General features: G+C 38.6%; 3 protein-coding genes across 3 annotated transcripts; 1 reads left to right on the forward strand and 2 right to left on the reverse strand.

Moving 5' to 3' along the window:
• Positions 1 to 289: 289 nt before the first annotated feature.
• On the reverse strand, positions 290 to 1,341 carry LOC108670852 (iron-sulfur clusters transporter ABCB7, mitochondrial-like; the record flags this gene model as incomplete). The annotated part of the gene is made up of 2 exons (XM_018158342.1): positions 1,171 to 1,341; positions 290 to 545 (listed from the first exon to the last, which is right to left on the reverse strand). Coding segments are annotated over exons 1-2 (415 nt in total), but the record flags the coding sequence as incomplete, so codon positions are not given.
• Positions 1,342 to 2,281: 940 nt separating this feature from the next.
• Positions 2,282 to 7,269, reverse strand: LOC108670854 (SET domain-containing protein 4-like). Its single transcript, XM_018158344.2, has 2 exons — positions 7,065 to 7,269; positions 2,282 to 3,772 (listed from the first exon to the last, which is right to left on the reverse strand). Exon 2 carries the CDS (start codon positions 3,759 to 3,761, stop codon positions 2,658 to 2,660), a length of 1,104 nt encoding a protein of 367 aa, XP_018013833.2. The 5' UTR covers positions 3,762 to 3,772; positions 7,065 to 7,269; the 3' UTR covers positions 2,282 to 2,657.
• Positions 7,270 to 7,698: 429 nt separating this feature from the next.
• LOC108670856 (uracil phosphoribosyltransferase homolog) lies at positions 7,699 to 21,473 on the forward strand. The gene is made up of 8 exons (XM_018158346.2): positions 7,699 to 7,942; positions 12,363 to 12,580; positions 13,343 to 13,470; positions 13,988 to 14,030; positions 15,333 to 15,482; positions 16,624 to 16,768; positions 17,109 to 17,239; positions 17,626 to 21,473. The coding sequence occupies exons 2-8, from the start codon at positions 12,404 to 12,406 to the stop codon at positions 17,698 to 17,700; spliced, it is 849 nt and encodes a 282-aa protein (XP_018013835.1). The 5' UTR covers positions 7,699 to 7,942; positions 12,363 to 12,403; the 3' UTR covers positions 17,701 to 21,473.
• The last annotated feature ends 241 nt before the right edge of the window (positions 21,474 to 21,714 follow it).

Here is a 21,714-nt window from a genome sequence, read left to right on the forward strand (position 1 = left end):
GCAGCCAGCATCATGATGGCACTCACCAGCTGTGATGTCCTGGGCAGCCAGCATCATGATGGCACTCACCAGCTGTGATGTCCTGGGCAGCCAGCTCTTTCTCTTATGTCTTATGATGAGTTTAGGACGTCGTAGTCCACGGTCACGCTGATGCGCCGCCTTCGTCGTCCTCCGTCTCCGAGTCGTCGTCGGATGTAACGTTGGACGTGTTTCGTCTATTTGCCCTCATTTGGGCACGCTGATGCAAGATGCTGTTGCTTCATAATGCCAGCATCATGATGGCACTCACCAGCTGTGATGTCCTGGGCAGCCAGCATCATGATGGCACAGCTGTGATGTCCTGGGCAGCCAGCATCATGACGGCACTCACCAGCTGTGATGTCCTGGGCAGCCAGCATCATGATGGCGGTGAGGCCGGCGCTGAAGATGACGTTCTGCCCCCAGTTGAGCAGCGCCAGCGACGTCGCCGTCTTGAGCGACGCCTTCTCGTAGCGGCGGCCGTAGTGGTCGTAGCGCTCAGCCTCGTACATCTCGTTGCTGAAATACTGTCGGGACAGTTGTGATGCGAGTGATGGTGAACAGATGTTATGATGTGAGTGATGATGAACAGATGTTATGATGTGAGTGATGGTGAGCAGACGTTGTGATGTGAGGGCAGTGATGGTGAACAGACGTTGTGATGTGACGACAGTGATGATGAACATAAGACAGTTGTGATGTGAGTGATGGTGAACAGACGTTGTGATGTGAGGGCGGTGATGCTGAACATAAGATAGTGATGTTGAACATAGAATAGTGATGTTAGGCAGTGATGTCGAATGTAGAACATAATGCAAGCGCCGTGATGCCAGGCTTGGAGTAAAGGACTTCATGCCTGTCTCATGGTTGTCAAGGAAACCTTATCACCATTTCCTCATAATATACATTTCCATTCCATCTCGCTGTTAAGCTGTACCCATAGTATGTACTTATGTAAAAACAGTACCACGACTACCTAAGAATTTTGCTGCAAACCTTGACAGTCTCGTAGTTGATGAGAGAATCGATGGCTCTGTTGCTGGCCTCGTTCTCTGCCTTGTTCATGTCCACCCTGAACTTAGTGCGCCACTGATCATCACCATTGATCACCATTGATAACCATTCATCACCATTAATATGTTTGCTGCAAACCTTGACAGTCTCGTAGTTGATGAGAGAATCGATGGCTCTGTTGCTGGCCTCGTTCTCTGCCTTGTTCATGTCAACCCTGAACTTAGTGCGCCACTGCGTGACGCTCAGCGTAAACGCTGCGTATGATCCGATGCTTGCCACCGAAACAAGCGCGTACATCCAGCCACACTTGTATGCCTGCACACAATATCATTCATAAGTCTTCTGTCTCAATGCAATGATAAGTATTCTGTCTCAATGATAACTATTCTTGATCATTGATAAGTGTCCTGTCTCAATGATATATAGTCTATCACAATGATAAACATCCTATCTCAATGATAGCTATTCTGTTTCAATGATAAGTGTCCGGTCTTAATGATAAGTATCCTGTCTCAATGATAAGTATCCTGTCTCAATGATAAGTATCCTGTCTCAATGATAAGTATCCTGTCTCAATGATAAGTATCCTGTCTCAATGATATATATTCTGGTTCAATGATAAGTATCCTGTCTCAATGATAAGTATCCTGTCTCAATGATAAGTATCCTGTCTCAATGATAAGTATCCTGTCTCAATGATAAGTATCCTGTCTCAATGATAAGTATCCTGTCTCAATGATAAGTATCCTGTCTCAATGATAAGTATCCTGTCTCAATGATAAGTATCCTGTCTCAATGATAAGTATCCTGTCTCAATGATAAGTATCCTGTCTCAATNAACATTCAAAGCATACAAAAGAGGATGGATAATATCATGAAAGGGAGGTTATTTTTAATTACGTAGTCGGTCGATATTATTTGATAACTCGGACATGTAAACTTTGTCACTGTTGTTTACTTGAGTGAATATTTAATATTATTGATGGCACAAACAGAAAAAAAAGATGTAGTAAGACTTCCAGTTTCTTGTCAGCTTCATTTGTTTCTATAAATTCGTCCATAAGAAAACTTAACTATCGTGATCTCTAACAAATGTGCGAAAACTGCACGTTGGGTTGGCGTGGGTTTTTCCTATTAGTGAAATATTTTGTCTCGGCATACTGAAATATCAATTTCGTGACAAGTTATCGAGATAATTAAACCCTCTGACCAAAATACAGCTTTTTTCGATGAAGGATTTAAACGACTGTAAATATTAAAAGTTTACTGAGGAAAATCTTGATTTATAAATCCAAGAATGGTTAATAATTAACAGTGTACATGTAAAGTTACGGGTACTATTGACATATATGTATGTTAAAAAACCTTTCTCGGTGGATCCAATGCAGACACAAATTAACAACAATTTTCAATCAGGAATACATAATTATTTTTAACAAAGTAGTAGAAAGAATCATCTAATAAATTGCATCAACAATACAATCGAGGCATTCACAAGATTATACGAGCAACGTTCGGTTTATTTAAATAATTGTCAAAGGTTGTTTGGCAATTGTGAATTCAAAGCAGGCAATTAAATTATGAGCACGATGAAGTTATAGGCTACAGAATTGGCAAAAACAATGTCATCTCTTTTCGTAAGCTGCTAAGCAGTCGTCGACAAGCCTGACGTATTCCTGAACTAAGGTACATCCTATCACTAAATGTTGAGATTTATCAGACAAATTCATCATTTTCATCAATGAATCCTTGAGCAACTGACGGGCAGAGCAGATGATACAAATAATAATGCGGGTCTCAGCTTCATTGTCAGCGTTCGCTCCCTCGTACGCTAACTGCCACGACCCAATCTGGTCATCACGCAACAGCAGAATTTTGACCACAGTCGTCAAAGACCATGAAGGCCCATCTCTGGCTAAGAACATGTTACTAGCCTCGCCCAGAGAGCTAGCAATTGACTTCTTCGACTCCAGTGACGTGGTCAAAGAATCTGGAAGGTGGCTGTCATGTATTGCAGACAAGACATCTTCCATGGAAATAGGAACGCCATCGTGGGGGTTGTTAGGCAAGAAGAAGCCGTACTCCACAAACAACTTCACGTTGTCATGAGGTCCATAACTGATGAATATTTGATCATACTTAGCATAAGGAACATGGGTAACTATCTGGTACATATCATTTACATCTAATTCTACGCTGACACTAGCTTCACAAGAATGATTTAAGAAATCTAGAAATGGAGCTAAAGCACAGGAACCATCATCATCGGGGCACAGGAAGAGACAACGCTCTTTTGGTTTTAAATACACGGTTCTTGAATTAACAGCCATGTACGACCAAGTTATATCCGAGGGTGAAATGTTTTGTGTGTTGCCTGGTATGTGCTTGAAAACACAGCTTATTTTTCTCCGTGCAACCTCTAATATTGAAAGCTGACATGATAGAGGAGAGGCAATGAAAGAAGGATAAAGCTCAACCTCTGCTTGGCTCGATGCAACGTGAAACATTGTGGGCAAGGACTCGACATAAGGCTTCCAGAGAGATCCTTCCTTCAGCTTAGCATGATACAGCAAAAACACAGCCAAGAGTTCACATGACGTGAATTTCAAACTTGTTCTTTCCAAGGCTTTCTTCAAAACATCATCATTGCACACATCCACACATGAAACCATCAAGTGTCTGGGTATGGAGATGATGCTGTCACCAGCAGCTATTGGCTTCAGGGCCATCACGCCACGGCCTGTGGTTGAGAACAATGCTATTCTTAGACCAGTCAAGCTTCTTGTAAGATTTGAGTCTTGGGAATTGCTATTCCACTTTTCCAAGTTGTTAGTAGATGTTAAATTTGGAGTTGGTTTGTTTGAAAATTTCTTCATCCACTGTCTCAGGCATATTATTTCCTTTTGGTGGTCACATGAAATGGCCTGCAGCACACTTGTTTTCTTTCTTTTCCTATGGCGGGAAGTACTGCCACACTTCTTGGAATGGCTAGACACTGAGTGATTTATTGGAACAATAGTTTCCATTGCAATAGCCTTTTGTTTTATCTTATCAGTGAACTTTTTACCTACAATCTTTGTTTAAATGTAAATCGAGAAGTGCCTAAAAATGAAATGAAATTAATAACAGCAAAAATTTGTTACAACTTTCAATTTCATTTTCAGATTAAAAAAAAAACAGAAACATTTTACAATTAGTGACAATTTAAACCTGAAGTTGCATAGTTGAAACACATCCTATGAATAATTCTCTGGTAATTTTACAATGAAAAAGTCTTAGAAAACAGGGTTTTCTTCTCAATAGTCCCAGATACTGAAAAGGGACCATGACAATCAATTAGGGAATCTCCTTGTTTTCCCTCAATCCCACTAAACTCTACACAAATGATAGGAGTCACATGCCTCTCTAATTTACCACATATTCATTGCATAGACATTCATTCCAATGAGTAGAGTTAGGCTGAATAAAACGGCAATTTATTGGAAGAAATGATGGTTGGAGATGAAATTTTAGAAAAATCTTCAGTAAGCTACAGGATATTTGAAAACCACTTCACTTAAAGATTAATTTATTATTTAAACATTGATAAAAACTCATTTCCTTTGAAATAAACTTGCACATACTTCAAAGGTTTTAAGTGAATTGGTGGAAATTTTTGCTCAACCAAATAAAATCATAGAAATTCTATTATCTAGGCTAACCTGGATATTCTTATTAAATAAAATAAAATAGAATTTTTTACTAAACTGCCATCATATCAGCCAACACATCAGATAAGTGCCTAACTTAAAGCACATTAAGGTAGCTTCCCTACACAAAAAACAATGGATTCAAAATACACCTCTGGGACATTACTATGGCATTTTTTCTAGTGTATTCTAATGTTTTTTTTCTAATGTAATAAACTTAAAGGCTTTGGGACATTTCAAACCTAGCTGAAAAAAGGAACAATTCTAAAATATCTTTCAACAATACTCAGCAACTGTGCTAGTTTTATGCTAGTTTTATAGATGGTAAATATAGATTGCCACTTATATAGTGAATAAACTGTTAATCATAATAACAATGCAATGTAACGCCAGCAGCATTGCATATGATATATATGCCATTAGCATGTGTTCATGCTCATAAATTACACTGACTGAAATAATAATCAAATCTTTCTCTCAATATTGGTCTTAAATAACCATATATGGAGATTTGAGAATTATAATATTCAATTATCACCACTAGAATTGATAGTAACTTGATTTCTATAGAGCAGAAGTCCTGGAATGTTGGTGCCACACTTAACAACAGTCTGCATGAGCAGTTTTCTTTGTACCATATATAAATCAAAGAGTCAAGTGGGTGAGGTGAATTGGCATAAATTTCCCATAGGGCAAAAAATTAATTGCTAATCATTTCTTGCTTGTTATTTATTTATGACTAATTAATTCAACTTAAATGTTATTTATTTATTTGTGTGGATCTTTACTTGTATTGTAGAACAAAGGCTTTAAATGTACAATTAACCTGCTCCTCATATTTTAACTAATACCAGTAGTATATAGCAAAATAACATATTGAAATGGTCATTTTATTACAATATGTCATGAAAACCAAGCACATATTAAACTCACTCCCTTATAAGTTCATACAGAATTTCAAAGCTTTTTAGTGCATTTTCTTGCTCATGGAAAAAAATGTCCTATTGTGCAAATGCGCTCTCTGCCACTCACTGCAGTGAGTACCAAGTTATTTTGTTTTCATTGAAAAAGCAAATAGTACTGAGAAATAAGGTACAAGATTGAAAAGAGATGCATTTTACTAAAATTTGTGACCCTACACCATGACCTACATGTATACCTATTTTAGTTACTGGTTAAATCTAAAATTTCATAGGTTAAAAATCTGTTTTTAAATTATTATACGTTTCTTTTATAATCACAGGCAAATCCATGTGACAACACTTCTTCTCACTTCAAGTCTCTGGTATGTGGAACAAAGCATAAGATGAAAACCAACTAGATGAAGCTATGCAGGAGTGAGGAGTAAATGTTTCAACCACAAGTCCTTCCCAGCTCCCACCTCACAAATTGACGGAGAGATATGTCAATAGCATCAGAATGCTTGGCAAAGGCCAACTGGGCCTATTCTTAAATACTAATGTCTAGTTATGTTATGAATATGATTATATGAAGGACTACATTTATATAATGTAAATTAGGAAAGGGCAAAAAACATGGGATGATGGGAGAAATTGCTTCTTCAATAATCTTCATCAGTAATTTTCAGTGATTTCTGCCCAATTTTCCAGATTAGATCAAGTGCCTGTGGTGGTAGTCAATTTCAAATGCTCAGCTCATTTAGTAAATGGATTTAGCCATTGACTTATTTACCTATTTGTCAAAATTAGTTCAAAACTTGAAATGGTACCGGTAATGTTACTTGAAATGTTAATGTACCGGTAATCTAATTGATTTGTATGATTTTCAAAAATTTGTTATGAAAAAAATTTTTTCATCTGAAATTTATTTAAACTTTAGTCTAACATTTCAGATTTGCATCCCATTCCTACCATATTATTGTCAACTAAACTTTAGAATTGAGCTGCAAGTTTTTCATTTTACCCAAATTAGATAAGTGATTTTGGAGCCAAACAATGTTCCATGGAAAATGTATAGATTCCCATCTTGGAGGATGGTTCTAGTAAATTTTCTCAGTCTGGACTCAGTTGTCATTTTGTCAATGTCAGCTTGTAATTCTATCATATATATGAATGAGAATAGAAAATACAGCATTGACAACAATATTAGAATTAGAATAGAAGTGTCGGCATTGAAGAAATAGGCCCAATATTGTCATAGACAAAACAGCAAATTAAAACCAAATCATATATCAGTTTAATCTCCAATTCTGATTTTTCTATCTAGTATCTACTCCTCAGCATTGAACTTGATCTAGTATATACAGCTAACGCCCCAACGGAACACTGATTAAAGCTTCCGGACGCGGCCTGACCTGCATTTAGGTTTCGGAAAGCAACATACCTGCATTGACAATTGAGAAAGGCAACCGGTGCGGCAAAAATCATTAACAGTTGGCTACGATATTATGATACAGAAAAAGCACATTTTTTGACTGAAAAAAAAATAGTTAATTAACTATCTCGTTTTCTGATTGGCACATCACATGGCTATCATAACCCCGCGAATTGTTTGAGCACAAGCCTCCAGCGGATGCTTGTACTCTATGTGATCCACAAATCAGCTGAGCTACCACAATAGAGCGTATGAATACAATTCTAGTGTGTAGATAATTTTCCCTAGAATTTTTGATGAAACACGTTAAATTTTATTTCCAGTGCCAGAATTTTGTAGAATAATTGCATAAAAGAAATAAAATGATGTGTTCTGCAAATGTCAATACCATATAACATTACTTTTCCGAGGCAATATTGTTTAAGCAATAAATTTCTTCGGACCTATCTTCCCTCAAATTTAAATTAAATATTCTTATAATTCCGAATTATTTGTCTCATGGATTGTTCTTTTGCTGAGTTATCACTGAACTAATACTGATCTTGATTGAATTGCTAATGATTAGTTTTTCATGCGCATACGTAACTGAGTGGGCCGCTGAGAGAGCGGTCACACGTACTCTCTTTCACAGACAGCACGTGTAGCCAAGCAAGTGCGGTTGTCCTACGAGAGGCTGCGTATAAGAATTCTTGAGTGAGGTTGCAAACTTCAAGCTAGATGCATTTTCGTGTTGTTTAAGAGTTCAGTTAAATCTGAAATTTTATCATCACTCGTGTATGTTCCACTGGCGGTGTCTTACTGGATATTAAACACAAGATATAATAAATTCAAGCCGTCTCAATCCCTGGTCCACCATCCGGCGAGTTTCTTTACACTTTACAGCGCAGGTGAGAAGTGCTAAATTATTCTGCATTCATCTCCACTGCTACATAAACGTAAGAACAATTTTTGAAGACTTTATTGACTTACAAAATCTGTCTCAACTGGTCTAGAAGTATGTTTTTACTTGTATTTATGTCCGTTTGTTCCAATTCGAAGATCGCATGAACGGTGAATGACCCTGAACTTTACAATGCAGTTAAATACCTGCACCATTCATTCAGCCTGTGGCCAGTCATGCCTAACTCTGAACTGGTTATTGAAAGGAGAAAGGCTGAGCTGCAGCAAGAAACATTTCCATGCATTCTTACTAGTTTTTCCATTGGTTGATAATTTATGGAAATAAATTATATATACTTCTATTCATGCATTATTGACAAGTTAGAACATTAACTCTGATTATCTGATACAATAATTTAAGAGCAGAAGGTCTATATTAATTGATCTTGCATAAAAAAACTTCAGTTATTGTCTTTTTCTTATTACTTCAATAATTATTGATTATAGTCATGGAAATGCATATTAATAAAATTGTACTAAAAATGCTTGAGCAATCCAGCCAAAGAAATGCAAAACACTTAGAATTTCTTGCATTAAAAATTTTTCTCTATTTTACATAAGAGTGCAATTAAATATAGAAATTTTGTCTGTGCATATTCCATTATAAGATTAGAATTTTGTGCTGCTAGTGTCTTTCTAACATAGTGGGATCAATCTGGTATTGGATATAATTCTCAATCCTTCAAAATCAACTAAGCACTTGATGCAAAAAGTTGTGATGGATGGAAAAGCACTGAAGTATTAGCCCAAACAATCATTTCTATCTCCCTGAACTAATCTTCATATTGCCTTCCCTTTCATTAAAGCATAATGCTCATTATTTATTAAGGAACATGAAGAGCATCTGCATCCAGGTTGTTTAGATGACCTTGACTCTTATTAGCCCAGGTGTCAAGGTTGTATTCCACAGCACTGCTGTGTCAGCTGAGCCTGATGTATGCTTCCCTGTGTTGTTGATAAACTTACTGCTTGTATGTCCTAGAGTCATAGACCTTGTGACATCATTACTGCCAATTTTGCTCTTGGTTTACTTAACTTTCTTTTATAAGCTCAAGGTGCCCATTGCCAGCAAGAATATTTAATTTATCAAATGTTTCTGACGTGTTACATTTCTTTTATAAGCTCAAGGTGCAAATTGCCCGCAATAATATTTAATTTATCAAATCTTTCTGACATGTTACGGTTCAACTGTATTCTAGTCCCTAATTTATATTACTAGGAACTCGTGTTTTGATGACATTGATTAGTCGTAGTCACGCGATGACTGTACAGATGACGTAGCAAGCCAACGTATACCGTAGCATGTTCTTGGCCCGCACAGCCCGCCCAGCTTCGTATTTAGACTTAGGACCCTACCTCTACAACCCCCTGAACACCCACTCTAGGTGATTGCGTTGATTGCTTGTTACTAAGCAGGGCCTTCTGTTATCGAGCTCCTAAACGTTTTGGCTTTCGCAAGCCTTTTTCTATTCATAGTATCGTATCAGTCGCGTTGGATGCTCGAATTAATTAATTAAAAATTAATTGGATGCACGAATTTTTTTTATTCACAGTATCGTATCAGTCGTGTTGGGTGCACGAATCAATTAAAAATTAATTGGATGCACGAATTTTTTTATTCGAAGTATCGTATCAGTCGTGTTGGATGCAGGGGAATTTCAGCGCTCGTTTCGTTGGTTATCGACATTTTACTTGTCTATGTTGTATGATCCAGATTGAATATTGATTGCACGATTGTTTGAACATATGAGTCATTCATCCGTAATCACTTGATTAATATTGTATTAAATATTGTATATATGTTTGAATAGAGGAAATAAATTGCTGACTCATCGCAAAATCGCCGACGTAATTTGTCGTGGTCGCGCGATGTGTTTCTTTGTCAATTATCAACCTGGGGATTTACACGTCTTTTTGTGTGCTTATCGAATGCGTCTCAAACGTCACAAGCCAAAGAAGCGTCTCTGATAACGGCCGCTGTCGTATTATTTGTTGTTGGCTCTGCCTAAGCATAGTAGAATTAGCCTCCACTCCATTAACGTTTCAACATTATTGATAATTAACCTTACCAATATCATGTGCCTAATGAATATATCCAAATGTTGCATGTTTAAAAATTGCAACAATTTGTGGTCAATTTTATGAGAGGGTAGCTCTGAAAAATATGTAAAATTATACTTAGCGCGGAATTTTTGATATATGCGGATGTCACATCAAATTTTAGAAGCAACAACATCCATGGTCCTAGCAAGAATGTTTCTAGCCAACATCGCTCCACCGCTACGTTGAACACTTTGGCGAAGTGAGAAAAACGTTTGGGGTCAATACACTTGCTGTTAGCCGACCTGTGCTCGATGCTTGTCGAGTGTGAACCTGTCGTGCCCCTGCATCGTTCATCAATAATTCTCCTATCATTTGATACTATCATATGTCTTGCCACGCATGGTGCAAACGTGCTGCCGCACTTGCTGCATATGTGTTACATCACTGTGTCGGAGTTTCAAAGGATTTGCATTTGTAATTATTTTCAGTCTACATGGCAAGTGTTTGTGCACTAAGATCGATCAAACATGAATAACAACATTATTATCCGATATTGTCCGCTCAAATTTAGCTAAGTGCCTGCCATATGTCACATTCTAACCAATAATTCTTATTTTCCTGCACGAAATACCGGACTGTAGGAGAACCTTATTTGAAATAGTGTTCCAAGCAGCAACCTCAGACCGACTACGTAATTGTTACGTGTATTCTAGAGAACTCCAAATGAAGTCTGAGGGCGACACTCGCTGATTCCTGTCGGGAATTATTGGCTGCTGTTCTGAGGGAATGAATTTTGTTGTGGCGGCGAGAGCTGATGCGTCTGCGCTGCCTCTTTTTATGCGCTAATTCGGTTGTTTTAGTTAGCTTCCGACTATACCGTGGCTTCTCTTTAATGGTCTTCGCTGTAAAGAGCGTTGCAGTGACGATAGCTTACCCCATGTATGGGCATCAATGCACGAGTGTTCTTCGGTATTTTGATAATAACGAAAGTACTTTTTTTTACTTGGCAAAAAATTTCAATTTCTGTCATATCTGTGACTGCCGAATTTGCAGCAACTTAATTGTTACAATATCTTCTACTACTATTATAGAGTGATTAGTTCATCGAATTGTATATTATTGCGTTTTGCCGTTTGTTACTCGACGCTAATTATCATAAATTTTCCCAAGTCTTTTTTGAAGTTGCGATTGGTTACCCCCATGACGTTTTTTTTCAATAAGACCGTCGTTAAACATCTTCCCGGGTGCGATAAAATCCATTTACGCTTCTTTATCTTCTTATATTTTCGATGCGTTACTTCCTTCTTTAACTGAATAATGAAATTTTTGATGGAACATGCGTGATGCTAGCGGATGTAGAGCCACGTGTTGCCCTGATGCCGGCATGAGTCTTGGCAGTGTGGTGAACCACGTGACCCGTCCTCACGTCTCATTGGTCGTCGTCATCTTCTTGGGCCTAATGCATCCACCAATCAGAGTGTTCCCTTCGTGTCACCTGACATAAATGTAGTCCCAAGATGCTCCTTATCGTAGCAACTCCTTTTTACATAACATAACATAATGATGTCGGCGCTGAAATGTAGGCCTGATGTGGCCTGTCGCCGATTCTTATCCTTTTCGTGCCTTGTTCATAGATCTAAACTTTTAGCGAATTTTCTACCTCTATGGAAAAAAAGGCGCTATTGTGCTCATGTCCGTCCGTCTGTCCGTAACTTCACGTTTTCGTCGACGAGAAAATGCGCTCTCTGTCACTCACTGCAGTGAGTACTAAGTTATATTTTTTAGGGTTAGTACTCGGCCCTAAAAGTGGCTCCTGATCCCCCTTAGCACAACTATGGTATTCCTACACGATGAATTATTCCCTGTCAATGAGGAAACGGAGTTTATTCAGCTATGCAGAATGTCCATGCATGTTATTAGCATCGATTCGAAATGTTGAACTTTCTTCATTCTTTTCGATTATTGGTTTTTATGAACATGCAGCCAGATTATGTATTTGTAAAAATGGGCAATGTCATTTCACGATTAAACATTTAATGGAGTTGTCTAGTTTGAATGTTTTCAGGTATGACTTCGTTATTGCTCCGTATTTGCTCTTGCGATTCTTGTCGCCTGACAAGCATTGATATTCATTTAATTGGTCTCTTATGATTGAGCGCAGGTATCGACACGAAGTCGTGTATCTAAATTACTCAAGTATTTAGAATGGGTGATGTCAACCTAGTTGACTCAGACTTGTAATGTTAATTGATTAACCGGAACTCTGTCACCATTGGGGAAGTAGCAAGCTCTGCATTTTTACGGTGGACTTGTTACCCTTCACAGGTCCCGCAGCGAGCACTATTGGTTCCCGCGCTCCTCCTGAAATGGGTACCATGAGCGAGGTTGTGGGGGTCGTGGCTCCCTTCGACAAGCGCCCTTCCTCCCCAGCAGCCTCCCCTTCCCCCTCCAAGACCCCCAAAGCTTCCCCACTGGCCCAGCCACTCCCCACTGAACAGCCTCCTTCCGATAGGATCCGCCCCAACATCGAACCTCAAAACAAGGTCAGTCTTGCGCTCGTGGCGTGCGCCAGGGGCCATACTTTCAAAACTCACTAAGTGAACGTAAGTACTTACGCTCTATTTTCTTGTCTGTGATTGGTGAATTTTGCTTGAAAGGCCGTCAATGATTGGCTGAAGAACTTACGATCTCTTAACTTCTTTTCTGAAAGTATAGGCCCTGGGCAATAAAATGATAGCTACCTCATTATTACTTTTTAGTAGACAATGATCTGGATATGCAATAGCTCGTCTTCAGTCATTAATGAACCATTCTTCCTTGAGAACGAAAGTTCATGTTTATTTCCAGGCAGGCAAATTATGCGAGTAAAACATGATATTGAAGTGGGTTTCTTTTATCATGATCCATCGTATGATTTTATACACTCCCCTTGTACCTACAACATTAAATACAGGCAAAATCAAAGTCGTGTATCTTAATGTGATGTAATGTCTCTGCTTGAGCTCTCAATGTGCGTTAGAATTTCTTTATATAAGGGAGAAGGTATTACATCTCGGGGAAAAAAGGCTGTTAGAAAAACGGTGAAAAAACGGTCTCACTGGCGTTCTAGTGGCCGGTCGCCCCGTTAAAATAAACTGTTTCGCCGTTTTTATCAGATGTTGAACGGATTTCTAGTGTTAAATTAGAATAAAAACGGTGACACGGTGTTTCTTTTCACGTGCCCACCGGCCACTGAAATGCCGGTAATACCGTTAACGATAATTTTTCTAATAGTACCTATGATGAAATTTTTTTTTGTTTGCCAGGAGGGCGCGGTGAGCGCTGAAGACGGTGAAGACAGCGGCCACGGTTCTGTGGAGAGCTACGGACCACACCTGAGACTCATCACCGCCAACAGACAAGTCAAGGAACTGCAGACCATCTTAAGGGACAAGTATGTTGCTACCTGTAACTCCAAGTGCCTTTGCTCTTATTTTAATATAGTTTGTCGGGCAAAATTTCCTACTCAAAATGAATAATTAGTAGTAAGCGTCCGTCTTCAACGACAAGCACGTTGCTACCTCAGCAAATGCCACAGGCCGATGCCATTTTTTTTAAATAACGCTGTCGATGAGAATTTCCTGCCGCTAATGAATGCATAGAAGTAATCATTGCATATACTCATCAGTGACCATGTGCATTGTTTACAACATCGTCTTGCTAGAGTAGCTCTTTTTGATCGTTTTCTTATGTGTTGTGGCGTATTTAATTACACATGGTTATTTTAAAATTGGACGTAACTCTTTTCTGATTTGATTATGTTCAGTGTTTGATTAATAGCTTATGAAATGTCTAAAAAATGTGCTGCTGATTAAACGATCAAATTGTGGGAACAAACTTCATTAATGTGTAATGACAGGGCATGATTATTTCTCTTCATAATCTCTGATCATGAATTCTATCTTTTTCAGAAACACATCTCGAAGCGACTTCAAATTCTACGCAGACAGATTAGTAAGTAAAGCGCACTGCAATTGCCGTGTTACTCGAGTATCACTTGGTATATAGTCTAGATGCTGGCTGGCTGTATGCGAGACTGGATAGCAAGCCTTTGTCACTATTATTATCCCTTCATAAACGAAATATTGGTATATGATTGATATCTCATCTATATCCTCGTCGGTAGGTATGTGTTTACGTTGTCATAATTTTTTTTTACTGACCTCGTCGGTATGTGTTTACGTCGTCATAATATTTTTTTACTGACCTCGTCGGTATGTGTTTACGTTGTCATGAATTTTTTTTTTACTGAATGATGAGCGAGTCGTGTGAAATGAGCTCTGAGATATCTATATTTACAGCAAGTTTTATGTATTCTGCACTCGCCCTGCTATGACAGTGTCGAAATATTCGTGTAATTTGTGTTGCTTGCTTGTAACAGGACGTGATTTGCTCGCATTCAGTCTTCGATTTCTCTGAGTTGTTTGAACTCCAAATAATGAAGGGACGGCTTTTTTAAGCCCATGATGTTATTACTGACGCTTGCTCGTCTAATGTATACTGAGAATCTTGCATGCTAGAGAATTGCCTAAACGCTTCCCTAGCAATTTTATCGGTCCGGTCAACCTTGAGATTTCTGCCGTGCTCGCCGCGTACGTTTTTCCTGATCAGCAGTTTTTTTACGTGTAGCCATTGGGACTATTATTATCCCTGCACGAACAGAGTGCTGGTGCTTTTTGCATTTGATCAAGTTCCTCAGTTTCAATTGTTTTTAAGTTGACGATTGACGATCTCAAGTTTCAATCGATCTCAAGTTAACGATCTCAAGTTTCAATCGATCTCAAGCTGACGATCTCAAGTTTCTATAGTTTTCAAGTTGACGTGAATATTATTTACTTAACGTTTCTGTCTGGCTGTAAGTTGTTTAGTTCTCGTCCAAGTGATCGATAAATGGGTAATTTTGCCTATATTTGCAATGCATGCCATCATATGTTATATCATAACTACATATGTTATCATATGTTATATCATAACTACATATGTTATCATATGTTATATCATAACTACATATGTTATCATATGTTATATCATATCTATATATGTTATATCATAACTACATATGTTATCATATGTTATATCATATCTACATATGTTATATCATAACTACATATGTTATCATATGTTATAGCATATCTACATATGTTATATCATAACTACATATGTTATCATATGTTATATCATATCTACACATGTTATATCATAACTACATATGTAATCATATGTTACATCATAACTACATATGTTTTGGTGTTGCAGATTCGCCTTGTGATCGAGGAGGGCCTGAACCAGCTGCCCTATGGGGAGTGCACCATCGTCACCCCCACAGGCTGCCAGTACCAGGGCCTGCAGTTCACTAAAGGCAACTGCGGCGTCTCCATCGTACGCTCCGGGGAGGCCATGGAGCATGTGAGTACGGGTCTAGGAGGCCATGGAGCATATGAGTACGCTCCGGGGAGGCCATGGAGCATGTGAGTACGGTCTGGGAGGCCATGGAGCATGTGAGAACGGTCTGGGAGGCCATGGAGCATGTGAGTACGCTCCGGGGAGGCCATGGAGCATGTGAGTGAACTTCGAGGAGGCCATGGAGCATGTGAGTACGCTCCGGGGAGGCCATGGAGCATGTGAGTGCGCTCCTGGAGGCCATGGAGCATGTGAGTACGCTCCGGGGAGGCCATGGAACATGTAAGTGATTGGAGGGGAGGCCATGGAGCATGTAAGTGAGCTCCGGGGAGGCCATGGAGCATGTAAGTCAGCTTCCTTTAAACAGGACATGGATCATGCAAGTTTATTCCTCCAAAGAGCAGTACCTATGTCTTTTAAGCTGCTGCTGACCGTTCTGTCTGACATCTCTCGTATGTAGTGTAATCATCGCGTGCCTATTAATTTAATCTTTATGATCGATCACATTATTTGTGAATATGGCCGTACTTTGCCACCGGACTCAACTCAAATGATTTATATGCTTCCAATTCATGATATATTTCAAAATTTTAGTCTCTTTCTTTTCCTGGTTATTTGCAACTGGCTAATAGTATCATTCTCAGCCGTAGCTGTTTGTTATTTTACTACATTCATTTCATTTTTATGTTGTCAGTCTAAAATAGCTCTTATGCTTTCATATTTATAATCATTATATGTTATAGATATCAAGTGGTATAGGGACCAATGTCGGTTATAAAGAAGTTAAGTATGTCCCTGGGCCTATACTTTCAAAAAATTTAATAGATCGTAAATTCATCAGCCAATCATTGACGGACTTTCAAGCAAAATCTACCAATCATAGGGTACGCACTCAGTGAAAGCAGGTTGCCAGCGTGCTGGTTACCTGCTCAGGCTGGCGCCTGAAACCATAGAATAAAGAAGCCTATTCGTACAGGTTTTCTATAACACTTACATTATTATCCTATGTTCATTCATGTGGCAGGTTGGAGCAGGTTGCCCGCGCGGGCAAACCTGCTTTCACTGTGTGCGTACCCATAGACAAGAAAATAGAGCGTAAGTACTAACGTTCACTTAGCGAGTTTTGAAAGTATGTGGCTGTATGCAGGGTCTACGACTATGCTGCCGCAGTATCAGGATCGGCAAGATCCTGGTGGAGTCTGACGCCGACACCCACGAGGCGCGGGTGGTCTACGCTAAATTCCCTGACGACATCAGCCAGAGGAAAGTCCTCCTCATGTACCCCATCATGAGTGAGTTGCTCTACACTTTACTAACAATTGATAAAATCAGTCCTTGATCATTTCGTACTTCAAATATTTAATCAGTCTTCAATCGAATTTGACTCAACTATATTTATTAAACTATTTTGATTAGCCTCAACTACTTATATTAGTTCAGGCTAGTGTAGAAGTAAATAAAACTCTGTTATCCCGAATACGATTTATGAATCATGGAATTATCCGGGATGTGCTAGACCTTAAATCTTTAAATAATTTGCAAAACTTCCCATTTGGTTGGCTGGAATTATCAGGTATTTGCTACACTTTAAATCTCTAAGGTAATTTATAAAACTTCTCATTTGGTTGGCAGGCTCGGGGAACACGGTGGTGAAGTCTATGCGTGTGCTGAAGGAACACGAGGTAGAGGAGCACAACGTCATCCTGCTGAACCTCTTCTCGACTCCTTCTGCTGCACGCACGCTCACAACCGCCTTCCCTCAGGTCATTAGTAATGTTGTTATCCCCTCTAATTATTATGTTTTTTTCTGTCTATTTTTTTATTTTTTCTGTCTGTTCTGTGTCGGGTCCTTTGCTTGTTTACTTTAGCCCTTTGCTTCGTATTAGTTTAATTTTTTTCATTTGATTACAGAAATCATTAATTGAAGTAGAATTACGCAGAATATCGAAAATTTAGAAGAGTATTCTTTGGAACGCAAATTTTCCAATGGATAATGTTATATTTGTAATGTCATTTGGACGGTATTTTCTTCTTTTGAGTGATGCAAGCAACTTTCGATGATGATGTAAAGTAATTTGCATATAGGCAACATTTTATTGCATCTATAGCCAAAATCAAAATTCTATTCGGAACCAATTTTCTACTGCAGATGAGAATCCTGACTTCGGAAGTACACGCCGTGGCACCCAATCATTTTGGTCAGAAGTATTTCGGCACCGACTAGAGGCTCGGAGCTGGACAATCTCGTGTGCAATCTATTAAATCTTCTCCTTCTTTAAATCCAATCTTTCTGTTCACGCGCATATTCATCAGACGGTTCGTCTTGCGGGGCAATGCAAGCTGTGGATTATTTGTCGATTGTTGTATTGCAGCTGAGCGTTAAATGGTAGATCTGGAAGAATAGATTCAGTTAAGTGGTAATTAGTATCTAATTTTGTTTAAACATCAACGCTGAACAATTTGCTGACAATTTTTTACAATATGAAGACTGAGCGCCCTAGATATTAACAGATCCCGCCAGTTTTCAAAGAGGATCTTGTTTATTCAAGAAATTGTTCATAATTATTCTCTGCGACCTACGTTCCGATAAGTAGTAGGTCTTGAGATGCATCCTGTGCTTATGACTCGGCTTGCCAATTTTCATTACTCAAGTGTAAAAAATGTTCACATTGTAGGTTGCTCCTACATCTTAAGGTTTTGTATTTATTTGTTATTTTTTAATTATTTACGAACCTTTTGCTTGTCCTTTGCTTTATGAGAAAGATTGACGAGCGGTATGACTTACCAGGCGTCTGATGTTGAAAATACGTTGATTTCAACGAAATCAACTCGTAATCTACGTTTTTCCAGCGTCATTTGCCTGCAGGGGAGGAATTGATGAGCGATATATAGGTGGTTCGAAAAGGCATCTGCAGAGTTGCATGCATTTCGAAAGCTCCTTTGTGTTACGCATTCGAAGGGCTTCTAGCAAATCAGCAATTAGGCAATGATTTATTCTCTTTCAATTACAATGGAGCAATAAGCTGGTGTATTGTATAGCTTTTTTTAACACCGTTGAACGTCAGCTAACAACGCTACCCTGTTGTCAGAGCCATCGTTGGCGCCATAAATGAGCATCTCAAATGCTTATTTATTTATTGAGTGATGCAGCGGCGCTCGCCAGGGCTGCCAATTTATGACCGCTGTATTTTGAACTGTACAATTGCTCTGAGGTGTTCCTTCGGTAGTCGATGTTTGGAATTGTAATTGATGAATTTCGACGTAGACAATTGTTTGTCTTTGCGCTTCCACGGGAACATGTGGCAATTTCGTTATATAATCAATGCAATTTTCGTTCCGTGCTTCTGGTGGGGTACTTGGGTTGTACTTAACGCTCCCAGTCATTATTGTTAATATATCTATGGATTCTGATGTTATTTTAATGATCGTTAAATTTTTATTGGTCTTGTTTGTTTGGTAAAGTTTGCCGCATCCTGGACTTGAAATTAATTTTTTTTACCTGTTTTAAAAATTTTCACTAGAAACTCGTACATTTGATATGCCAGTGTTCTAGTGAAGCCGCCATTGCCAGACAAAATCAGATTGTACATAAAAGGAAATAAGGCTTCCATGACGAAATTTCAATTTCGTTTTCCAAAGTTGCAATCCACAACTGGCAGTTTAATATCAATAAAGAACATGCAACGTTGTTCCAGCCGTGAAGATTTTGTGCTTAGACTGCAGTATTTTCTTGCCACGTTATTCTTGTCATCACTTTTCTCTGCTACGGCGAGGAAATATTTATTTGTGAACTTAATTTTAAGTTTTTATAACTTTACCTCTCAGTTATTCTTGAATTCCATGTCTGGACGTAACGACTTGATAAATCATTGAGGTTTGCACTGTTGAACATGTCGCCTGGTATTGTCGTGCGTGCACTTACTAGGTATGGTGTATCTAAGTCATTCTTTTTATTCGAGACTTTCTCTCTTCTCTTTCTTTAAACGAGGCCCTTCAGATGGTCGTGTACGAATCTTTTTCGTGGTTGTGGTAGCGTGTAGTTGGTTAGCAAAGTGGCTGACTGATTTTGAATGCGTTGCATAATAATGTCGGCTTCTAGATTCTAGAAAATAATTTTGTCCCGAAGTAGCGTGCAGGTTTTGTAGCCTTACGGCCATTAACTTGAAAGAAGAACTTCAGTACGAACACCTCTAGTTGCTCTTTGTGGTGCTGAATGCCATCTCATACATGTATCTATTCCTTTGAATGCTTAGTGCAAATGTTTTTTTTATGACTGTTTGCTGCAATCGTCATTTTCATTAGCTGATAATCTCGAGTTAAATAGTGTTTCTTCTGAGCTATTTATCATTCTGGCACTTTTGCCAGAAAGTAACACCCATTTTTCTACCTAATCGTTTACTACGGGAATAGTGGAGATTGTGTTCATTTATCTATTCTAATTCCGATTCTCATTTGTACGTTCGCCACAGTTAGGACCACTTATTCCATTCAATTTTCATATGTTGTGGACGTAGAAATTAACGAGCTTCCCTGTTTGGGGGAATCGTTGGTGGTTAGTCAATCTCAAGTTATCGTTTTGTTTGCTTTAGTCAATCTCAAGTTATCGTTTTGTGTGCACGCTTTTTCCTCTCGTCTTTTCTTGCGTATTTTGTACGCAGCAGACTCCACTTGAATGAATTACTGCTCCGTATTTCGTTATGTTTCTCTTACTAACGATCATTTTACGGTTACAGTTCGCAGTTACTTCCGGGCGAAAATTGAGACCGGGAATCTTCTATGTATGATCTGAATGTCTTAGTTCCTATTGCATACACTCAGTGAACTCCTTGAAATTGAAGGATTTTCCACTCGATGCGGCCATGTTTTTCTATTTGTGTTTATATCTTGATGAAGACACTACCATTGTGACTTTCATGATGTTCAAATGTTTTCCGAACTCTGGACATTGATTTTGAGTTGACTTGTCTCTTCCACTGACGACGTATTCTTTTTTTATGACGACTTTACAATTTTGGGGTTTCGTAATTAAACTTGTTGTGCCTAATGCATTGCACAGACATCTATGATCATTCTATGGTCTTAATTATCATGAAATTTTTTGCCAATAACTCAATTCATTTAATCGTACGCCTGATACTTGCATTTATTGTTATTTTATCTTTCACTACTACTGTTAGTACGTGTCTACTCTACGATTGATTTCACGTATTCATGCGCAGTATTTTTTACCTCAAACTATTGAACTGGAATGGATGTTAAGAATAACCTGAATAGGAATGCCCGAGTCATCGCTTCCTTTTCGTATTTACTCGTGCAAAAAATGATGCTTCCGATTTAACAGGTGCATAATTACGAGAAAAATTATCCGGGCTAGTTTAAGTAAAGTAACTGCTAGCAATACTCAACGTCTTTGAAGTTGCATCTCTGAATATACATTAGATTCAGAGAGGTTACACCATTAAAACTAAACAGCCAACGCGTGCTTAGTCGCTGAGCAGCTGATTATAGGCTTTATAGCATTACGCCGCATGAAACTCCAACTCTAAGGGATAATAGAGCTCCACCACGAGATTCTAGTGATCTTAAAATGTTTAAGTTGGGATTGGCCGGGTTCACACCATACAGCCGGGCGCGTGCCAGTAAATGTCTAGTCCAATATTCTTTACTGCATTTCCATAGAATCATTAACGCGATGGGCATGGCAGGTGCCTTGCACGGCTGGTGTGAATCCTTACATGGAAATGCATTAAAGAATGTTGGACTGGACCATGACTGGCATATGCCCGATAAGTATGGTGTGGACCCGGCCTTATTCCACATGGAATGGCGTGAGTAACTTAAAACGCAACCCCATACGTAGATGAATGTACTCGATCTTAATTTTAGTGATGATTTTTTTTCATAAGTCTCAATGTTGTTCGTTACTAAACAATGTGTTCTAAAATATTCGTTTTCGTCCATGCCAGTGTCAGATGAATCAGTAAAACCGGTAAGTCACTTTGTATTTTTTCCTTTGCGCTTTTTTGGTTGTAATTGGGAGATAATGTCGAAACTTTTCTATTTACTCGAAACTAGTTCGACTTTTCACAAGGATTCATTTGTCTAAAGTTTCCCTGATTAAATCCGTTGAATGTGAAACTCTTTCTTTCGCTCGTTATCAACGTCTAAGAATTTCAATTTTAATCTGGGTTGTTAACGGCGATTGCCTCACCTGCGGTAAAATCACTAAAATTTATTT

Source organism: Hyalella azteca, unplaced genomic scaffold, assembly GCF_000764305.2.
Source record: "Hyalella azteca isolate HAZT.00-mixed unplaced genomic scaffold, Hazt_2.0.2 contig2164, whole genome shotgun sequence".
NCBI lineage: Eukaryota > Metazoa > Arthropoda > Malacostraca > Amphipoda > Hyalellidae > Hyalella > Hyalella azteca.

Excerpts from the sequence above, each read along its gene's own strand:
- LOC108670854 (XM_018158344.2), bottom strand. The coding sequence starts at position 3,761 with ATGGCCCTGAAGCCAATAGCTGCTGGTGACAGCATCATCTCCATACCC.
- LOC108670856 (XM_018158346.2), top strand. The coding sequence starts at position 12,404 with ATGGGTACCATGAGCGAGGTTGTGGGGGTCGTGGCTCCCTTCGACAAG. Across the intron at positions 16,769-17,108 it reads CCTCATGTACCCCATCATGA|GCTCGGGGAACACGGTGGTG; the intron begins GTGAGTTGCTCT and ends TTTGGTTGGCAG. Across the intron at positions 17,240-17,625 it reads TCACAACCGCCTTCCCTCAG|ATGAGAATCCTGACTTCGGA; the intron begins GTCATTAGTAAT and ends TTTCTACTGCAG.